This window comes from Guillardia theta, assembly GCF_000315625.1.
Source record: "Guillardia theta CCMP2712 unplaced genomic scaffold GUITHscaffold_74, whole genome shotgun sequence".
Classification (NCBI taxonomy): domain Eukaryota; class Cryptophyceae; order Pyrenomonadales; family Geminigeraceae; genus Guillardia; species Guillardia theta.
In genome coordinates, this window is record NW_005434600.1 from 3,674 (window position 1) to 12,936 (window position 9,263).

Genomic DNA, 9,263 nt, shown 5'->3' on the forward strand with positions numbered 1-9,263 from the left:
AGGGAGGGAGAAAGGGAGACAGATTACGACCTTCCAAGTCTTGCATCATGAAACTTTGTGCAACCTGTTCGTTTCATCACTCCAAGTAGGAGGAGCGAGACAGTGGACAGCAAAGAGACGGCAAGTCACCGGGAGAGGTTCGGAGATGCCGGTGCTCTCGATGAGGAGGTATTGAAAGCGATTCTGCACAGAACTTCATCAGCGCTTTGAGGGAAACGAGTTTGAGCTGTTGGTCATGGAAGAGCGATGAGAAACATGTGTCGAAGCAGTCTCGATCTCATCTTCAACTGCATCTGATGTGATGTGATGTGATGTGATGTGATGTGATGTGATCTGATCTGATCTGATCTGATCTGATCTGTTCTCTACCCTCTGCTCTGAACCACCCTGCTCTCTTCGCCCCTCCATTTCCTACCTTGTATCACATCTCCCCCTTCATCAATGTCCTAGCTTCTCTCTGAGGCGGAGTGGTTTTGGTCTATAATCAAATTTTATTTGTATTGCCGTGGTACCGCGATTGCAAGTGAGTAAAAGCTTCGGGTCAAAAGTGGTCTCTAGTTACTACCAGTGGTGACCTCCAGCTGTTGATAATACCTCCTATTTCAGAGTGAGCTTCTACAGGGGTGGGGGCCATCAGGTTGCGGTTGGTAGGGGTAGTCGCTACCGCTACCAGGGGATGCCCGAGGCGAGGTGCGAAGGAATGGATTCTTTCTTATGCGGTACTATGGTAGAAAGCTCAACTCGGTGACCCACGTGAAGGGTATACGGTGGGTGACTGGATGCCGTGGCTCCTCCAGCTGGACAGAGTAGACAGGTTCCCTATGGCTAGTGCAATGAACGTAGGGCGCTTGCTGCTAGCAGTAATATCGGTCTTGCTGTGCACTTCACCTACTTGTGATGCGAGATTGAGCAAGGAAGATTTCGAACACGGCTTCAGGCAAGGAGGAAAGCATTCTTTTGCTGCAAAAAATCTTCCAGGCAGACCGTTGATGATACACAATCCTGATACTGTGTTGCTGCACCATACACAAGATAGGACGCACGCAAAGCTCCAAACCCGATTCAGAGAAGATCCATTGATTGTTCAGAGACAGTCTGACTTGGAGAAGTCCAGTAAAAGTCACTATCTTGTCCGAGTGAAATATCCAGCTCCTCCAGACATGCTCTCTCTGTTGAAGGCTACCAGCGGCGATAATTATGTGCAGTACATTCCCTATGACACCTATGTGGTCGCGATGGAACCCTCGAAAAAAGTTCGTGTTGAAAATATGAAGAATGTTGAGACAATCTTCCATCTCCCGTCAACCATGAAGATATCAAATGACTTGCAAGAGTACATCACTTTGTCGATGAAGTCTCTTTCAGCCAAACAGCCCGAAATAGTCATCAACAACAACCCTCAACATCCTGAGAAACGAGGTACTCTGGATAACAGTCACAAAAAGAATCCACAAAAGAATTTCCAAAATTCCCATGATGAACAAGACAACGTGAAAAATGCGCCATCATGTTCTGACGAGAGCGTCTTTCTTGAGGCAGCCATATCAGTTCACCCTGATCACTTGTCCTTGGCCAACTTGCTGCAAATGTTGGACCAAGCTTTTAGCAAAACTTCGGGCAAGATTGCTCAAGTCTGGGCAAGGACAAGCAGCAAGCTGACGATTGAAACTAATGCGCAAAACGTTGGAAAGATTGTTGAGCATCTAGCCAATCAAGCATCAGTGAAATGGATCGAAAAACGAAAAGAATACCGCACATTGAACAAGTACTCTTCTTTGATTGTGCAAGGTGTCTACAACTGGCAGCCAAGTAAAACTAAATTGGAACAACTTGGTTTGGATGGAACTGGACAGCGCATAGGCATCGCAGACACGGGCATTGATTTTGATTCTTGCTTTTTCCACGATTCCCACATTGCATTTTCAGTTTGTCAAGATTGTTACTATTATGGTTATTCGTGCGTCCAAATGTGTCCGGTTCAACCAAATCATCGAAAAATTGTCTCCTACAACTCGTTTCCCCCCCCTCCACCCTACCCATCAGCTTACGACTGGTATCAGGGCCACGGTACGCACGTGTCGGGTATTGTCGCTGGGGCGGCTGGTCCCAACTATATTCTTGCAACGCAGTACAACGGATCAGCTCCAGGAGCGAAGATTGTATTCGATGATATTTCAAATACTGAGCCCTACCTCAACTACCTGCCCTGGGATCTCAACAACAGCCTCTATCCTCATGCGTATGGTAATGGTGCCAGGATTCATTCAAACTCGTGGGGTCGCAAGTACAGCCGCAGTTACGACTTTCAGTGCGTGGAAACAGATTCATTCATGTACGACCATGATGACTTCTTGGTTGTCTTTGCTGCAGGAAACAGTGGTCCCTACCCCTTCTCCATCGGCAGCCCAGGTGTCGCCAAGAACGTTCTGTCAGTAGGATCAAGCCTGAACTCTCGTGAGGCATACATGGCGCATGGATATGGCCTGTACTTCAACCTCTCCTTGCTGCTCTCTGACGGTTCTAACGAGCTGCTTGTTGACATTTTGCCAGCCTCGTTTGGAGCCGCATTGACTCCTCACACACCTGGAATCAATGCCTCGTTGCTTGGTCAACGTTTCTACAGTTTTTGCAATCGTCATGATCCACAGTGCATGGATATCCAGTCGTTCTTGTGTTGGCCTGTTTCAAACTCCAACTTGACTTTTTCGAAGCAAACTTCAGCAGCTGCTGCAATCTCTGCGAGCTGGTCAGAAGCTCAGAGAGTTGAAATTCTTACAGACATTCAATCAAGCGTTCAGTACCATGGGTACCAGTCGTGTTATGTTGACCCTTACATGTCGGTAACGGAATGTACACATTCGATGTACGTCAATAGGACGTCCAGACGAGATTTCGAGCTGATGATTCAAGTGCCCTTGCAGTATTCGGTTGGCTCTGGCTACGTCACCAACGTCAAGGGCATCACAGTCGCTGGGGAATATGTTCCAAACGATTTCAGTTTGCAAGGCAATCAAGGGTGCGGACAGAGCATCAGCACGACATACAAGTTACCGTCTCAAGTTTCAGGGACGATTGAAGTTGTGGTGCACTATGACCCGAATATGATGTACATGTATCCATGTCAGAGGTCTGGCGCCACTTTTAAGCTCCTTTCACATGCTACCTCCTCATGGAGCATTTTGTATGATTCCCCCATCATTGTGGGGGGAGGGGAAGTAGGTGGTGGTGGTGGTGGTGGTGGTGGAGGAGGAGGAGGAGATCTTCCTATCGTGTTTGGAGAAGGAAATGTTTCTGCTCCTGCTCCCCCCCCTGCTCCTGCTCCCCCCCCTGCTCCTGCTCCTGCTCCTGCTCCTGCTCCTGCTCCTGCTCCTTCTCCTGCTCCTGCTCCTGCTCCTCCTCTTCCTCCTCGTCCAATTCCTCTTCCTCCTTCTGTTCACTACTATTCGCAGATATTGATTGCGTTAAATACTGACTTCGACTTCTGCGTTTTCGGAGAAAATGCAAGAAATCGTACGTTTCTGACAGGAAACTCTATAACATTTGGTTATACCAACTACACGTTGTCTTCACAACAATTCAAATTCAACCATGAGTATTGGGCATATCCAGTATTTATGGCAGGGAAGAAAGTACAGGAAAATGGTATTGAAGGATACACCATCTACATAAAAAGCTATGACATGCAAAACGCACGGGAACAAGAATCGCAAGTCACACTGTACGCGAATAACACTATTACCTTCACCACCTTCAGTTCTGGAAGCAACATTTACAACTCATTCTCATTTTTCATTGGTCAATTTAGAATCTACAAGGACCAAATTCAAACCAACAAAACGGCAACTTTGACCGGATTCTCCAATCCTGCGAGCGAATATTTTCGTAATGTTTTCAAGGGCAACATGGTTGCTTCTCCTTTCATGGGCTATTGCGATGAAGTTCTCATGGCCTGGAATGCACAACAGATGGGAGCTTCAGCGCTGATTGTGTATGAGTCTTCGATTCTAAAACCGCCACCTTTGTTGAAGGGAACAGGAGGACCAAACGAGTACTTGAAAAATCAGATTGAAATACCTGTCGCAGGCATCTCCGGTTTCGACGCAACAAAACTTGTTTCAATCTGGTATCAAGGATCCTGCTCTTCAGAATATGGTCTCTCTTGTCTTTACGCGACGAAGCAGGCAAAGTTGCCAGTGGTCAGCAATGTTCGTTCAGGACAAGAATACAAGCATACGGATCTTTCGATCTTCTCATCGCGTGGGCCAACTTTCGATCTTAGAAACAAGCCTGACATTATCGCTCCTGGTCAAAATATCTTCTCTGCCTCTTCAGACGGGATTCGCAACAGCTACCAATGCGCGAACTCGATCGGGCTCAACAAAAGTTGCATCCTGGAAATGAGCGGCACTTCTATGGCAACTCCAGCTGTTGCTGGAGCAGCAGCCATTGTCAGACAGTACTTCGAGCAGGGATATCAGGTCTCGGGCGAACGATCAGACGACAAGTCTGCCAATCCTTCCTCTGCACTTGTGAAAGCAATGATCATTCAAAGCAGCAAGCCCCTGCGGAGTTTTGTTGTGAATGGATCCAAGATGGTGAAGGATGGGTTGTGGGGATATCTCATGACCTTTCAGGGCTCCGACATGTCATGGCAAGAGTCGACTGAAAGCCCTTCTCCCGAGCAAGGATACGGGCTTCTTGACTTGTCGTCAGTGTTGTGGTTTGGACCAGACTCGAACTTCGTGTTGAAGACTTACGATCGAGTTGAGCTGTCTCAAGATCAAGTTATACAGCACTGCTTTGCTATATCTGGCGGAATCAGTTTCGTGCGACTCTCGTTTGGACAGATCCACCTGGGTCGATGTATGCTTCCAAATCATTGATCAGTGACCTTGACCTGTTCGTGGTCGATGTCAACGGCAGCACGCATTACGGTAACCACCGGACAGCCACCAGCATGGATCGAGTCAACAACGTCGAGCAGATTACAGTCAAAGATGCTTCAGCGGGGACGTACAGGGTTGCTGTTTCTGCTTACGATTTGCCTCAGGGCCCTCAAAAATTTGCACTGGTTGTAACAGGATCCATCACCTCAGAGCCAACTTGCGAGTCATTGCCGTCCTGTCCGAATGATTGCTCAGGTCATGGCATTTGTAGAGCTCCTTTTTGCGACTGTCAAGCGGGATACTTGTCGATAGATTGTAGTCACAACCTCCGATGTGGAGATGGAATTTTATCAGTTCAGGAGGAGTGCGATGATGGCAACTCAGTCTCTGGCGATGGCTGCTCGTCCGACTGTCAGGTGGAGCAAGGCTGGAAATGCGACCAAGAATTGTGGCCAAAAGAGAAGTCCGTCTGTCTCAAGTGTGCGTGTGGATGTATCAGATATCATGAAAACTCTGGCATCGTGAATGTGACCCATTCTGATTATGTGAACATGTACTACAGGTACCATGGACGATGTGTGTATGACATCGAGCCAAAAGATTTGGGTCCACTTCAAGTATCATTTCCTGACATTCAGAGCAATGCTTATCTCAATGTAGAAGTTCACACATGCGCAAACTCCGAATGTAGTCAGTGGAGCTACAACGGTTGGATATCAGGAACATCCATGAACTTGTGGTTGCCAGATGCTCAGATATACCATGCTGCCTTCAGAGTCAACGTGTCGAAGATGAGGATTTCATCTTACGATTCTTTCTTGCTCAAATATGGGCCTGTCGTCCATGACGTCTGCGGCGATGGAATCCAAGAGGCTTTGGAGGCTTGCGACGACGGAAACTTGATCGATGGGGATGGGTGCTCTTCCAAGTGTAAGAAAGAATGCATAGCAGCAAACTGCTGCTATTTCCAGATGTCCGCCCTCGAGATCTTTGCCAAGAGATACGAGGACGAAGTAGCTCCTGGCGCCACATGTGCCTCGTTTGAGATCAACGACAACAATAACGTCATGGGGGACATGGAGCTCGCTGTCGTCCCAACACATATGTACCCAACTGTCTGCGCACAGTCTCAAGTTGACAGCTCTTCACCTACAAGCGTTGTTTTCAACGGATCGTCAACAGGTAGTCAGTACGACTCTGCTTCTGAGACCATCCAGGGTCATTGGAACATGCTCTATCCCACTTCTCTATCCAGTGGGATGCAGAGCATGTATGACAGTTACTTGTTGATCCCTGACTTCGGCTTTGACTTCTGTCTTGAGGGGCAGAATGTGCGGAATCGTTCTTTCGTGAGCTCGAACTCCTACATCTCTTTCTACAACGGCTTCTCCGTCTACTCTGGTCTCTCTCCTTCCTGGCCTTCCACACCGACCTTGTTCATCGGAGGATCAGATACGTCAGCTCAGCTTGTCTTGACGAAGAGCATCCTTGAGAGCGGGATCCGCGGCTTCCTCGTGCGGTTCGAGGGCACGGCATCAACTAGCGGTCAGCTGGGCTTGCCCAACATCATCTGGGAGGTGACGTTCTTCCAAGACAACACCATCAGGGTGTCGGTCGGTCGCCTCGGCAACATGAACGGCCTCTCGATTCTCAGCAATGGCAAGGGAAAGATCTTGTTGCCGCTCAACTTCCAGCAGCACTCTGCCCAACTGCTGCATCTCAGGAACTTGTGCGCTGTCGACAAGCAGCAAACTTCTTGCGACCGACTCGAGTTGACGTCGGCTGGCAAGACACAAGTGTTGCTCAACGAGTTTCAAGTCTTCCGTGGTCGCTCCCTCACCCTCCACTTCTTCTCCAACGTGAACAATCGAAGTTCGCCCTTTCCCTTCAACCTCTCCTGGGGAGGAAAGTCGAAGTCGATCTGCGGCAACGGTCTGCGCGACTGGACCTTCCGCATGCTCACATCGGTGAACTGCACGTCGACAAAGTCGTTGAGCTACACGTCAACGATCAACAATGGGATGGGAGGAGTTTGGTCTCAAAACTACTGGATGTCTTCTTGCAACGTTGCAATCTGGCCTGTGATCAACACAACTGGTCCGATGTATCTTCTTGTCGAAATGGCTTCGACGTCTCTTTATGGCGGGTCCATCATGAACGTGACGTTGAACCGCAACAACATTCCCTTCTCCTCCCCTGACTACATCAGGCCGACTTGCGGATCGACAGTTCCGATTGTGCTAACAAAGATCGCTCCAGACATGCATGGACCCAAGTTTTCGCTTCAGATCAACGTGATGTATCCCAACTGCTGGTACTGCAGCTCCTATCACACGTGCTACTACATCGACGCCGTCGCGTATCTCGCCACTGCTGACGTCTTCGAAGAATGCGACGACGGGAACCAGATGGATGGAGACGGCTGCAGCAGCACGTGCACCGTCGAGTCAGGAGGGACCTGCAACAGCAGCTTCAGCATCGGGTCGCTGCAGGCTGGTCCGGACGTGTGCCACGGCAGATTCAGCGGCATGCGGCTGCAGCTGCAAGGAGGATGTTCGAGCTGGATGTCTATGCTCAACTCATCATCATATCCGTTCTTGTGGGGTGAAGACCCCAGCTACAGGAACTGCTCGCTCCCTCACACGTGGGAAGAGATTGTGGTTCCGGCAGTGAAGAACTGCTCAGTCCAGTACAAGATGGGAGGGCTCGGCCTGCTCATGTCGGATGAGTTTCAAATTTGGATTTGCGTTAAGAACCATCCGTGCTCGCTGGTTGCTAGCAATCCTTACTTCTGCTTTGTGTACGATGAGGTCAACCTGAGGTTTGTTCCTTGGGGAAGCAATTCAGACCTCCACCTCTTTGATATCGCGAAGTGAGAAGCAACTTCATGGTATCTTGTTTATGCTGAGCGTTTTGTTGTGTGTTTGCCACCACAACGATTCATGTAGTGGAGAGATCACCAATAAATCTGTTGATGAATGAAACTTACGTCCCTCTGCACACCGTCATCTTTTGCCTACTGCATGCCCTTGTTTTGTCATGTTCAACAGCAGGGAACGACAAGAGAGTTGATTCTTCGACATCCGACATGTGATTGAGAGGATATAGAGGAAAACAATTCACCACATTCACGAGGAACAAGATTGTATCCAGTACATTTCTCGTGAGTTGTCTGTTTACACAGAAGAGCATTTATGGATTGATTTTCAAACTCCTTGAAAAACAAATTCGTCTGATTTTGTCAAACAGAGAATCGCACACCATCGCTGCGCTGCAGGAGTAATACAGCAAGCTTGTTACGATGCCAACCCAAAGGGTGTGAAATATTTTTGACAAAGATTGAAGGGTTCGATGTTGAGCGCCTTCCACAGGTCCTTGGCACCAAGATAAGAGCAAGACGACACACACAAGGAGATAGTTTGACATGCGGCAGCAGCAGCATCAACACGAAAACGAGGACAAACATCGTTCTGTACCTGTGTCAGCTTGAAGTTGACAAGGCCGGTTGTCAGGTCCTCGAGGCAAATCCTACCGCACCCTTCTTGTTCTGGTCCTCCCCCTCCTCCCCCTCTTCTTCCTCCCCCTCCTTCAGATACTCCAATACCCCCCCCCTTTGTCTCCTCTCTCATTTTTCATTCGCCTTCTCCCCTCTCTGCTCGTCCTCCTCTCCCTCCTCCCTCCGTCTCCACTCCCTCCTCCTCTCCCTCCTCCACGCTCACTTCCTCCCTTCTCCTCCTCCAGGTACACCGCAAGAACAAGCACAATGCCAATGAAAGGGGGGAAGGAGAGAGGAAGGTAAAAGTTTGAAAGGAAGGCAAAGGGAGAAAGTGATGAAGGTTACGAGGGAATGGAGAGCAGGGAAGATACGAGAGGAGAGTGGAGGAGGTGGAGGAGGTGGAGGAGAGGAGAGAAGAAAAGAGAAGAGTAGGAGCAAGCAGGGAGATGTCTTGACCTGCTGTTCAGGTTCGCAGAAAGCTGGATTTGGCCAAGGCAAAGGTGGTGGCTGCTGCTGGTGGTGGTGCTGTGTCGAAAAAGAAGAGGAAGGGAAGGAAGTAGAGGGAGGAGGATGGTGGGCTGGTGGTTCTAGAGGCTCAAAGTGGGGTCCTTGCTTGTTGGTTGTAAATCTTACTCTTCGATAGACCTCCTCCTCCTCCTGCTCCTGCTCCTCCTCCTCCTCCTCCTTCCTCCTCCTCCTCCTCCTTGTCCTCCTCCTCCTTGTCCTCCTCCTCGTCCTCGTCCTTGTCCTCTTCCCTCCATCCGCCATCGCCCTACCTCCCAACTTCCTCCTCCCTTCCCGCTCTACCCTCCTCCCTCCTTCCTCCTTCCTCATCCTGCATAAGGTAACTGAACGGATTGTCCTCCGGATCTTTCTCTGCA

At 49.3% G+C, this 9,263-nt stretch overlaps 2 protein-coding genes across 2 annotated transcripts; both read left to right on the forward strand.

Annotated features, from left to right (window-relative positions):
- Positions 1 to 1,967: 1,967 nt before the first annotated feature.
- Positions 1,968 to 4,948, forward strand: GUITHDRAFT_76253 (hypothetical protein; the record flags this gene model as incomplete). The annotated part of the gene is given in 4 exon segments (XM_005826459.1): positions 1,968 to 2,454; positions 4,222 to 4,574; positions 4,635 to 4,771; positions 4,786 to 4,948. Coding segments are annotated over 4 exon segments (1,140 nt in total), but the record flags the coding sequence as incomplete, so codon positions are not given.
- A 489-nt stretch (positions 4,949 to 5,437) lies between these two features.
- On the forward strand, positions 5,438 to 8,942 carry GUITHDRAFT_143338 (hypothetical protein; the record flags this gene model as incomplete). The annotated part of the gene is made up of 6 exons (XM_005826460.1): positions 5,438 to 5,991; positions 6,610 to 7,390; positions 7,640 to 7,707; positions 8,164 to 8,257; positions 8,628 to 8,681; positions 8,850 to 8,942. 6 exons carry the CDS (start codon positions 5,438 to 5,440, stop codon positions 8,940 to 8,942), a joined length of 1,644 nt encoding a protein of 547 aa, XP_005826517.1.
- Between the last annotated feature and the right edge of the window lie 321 nt (positions 8,943 to 9,263).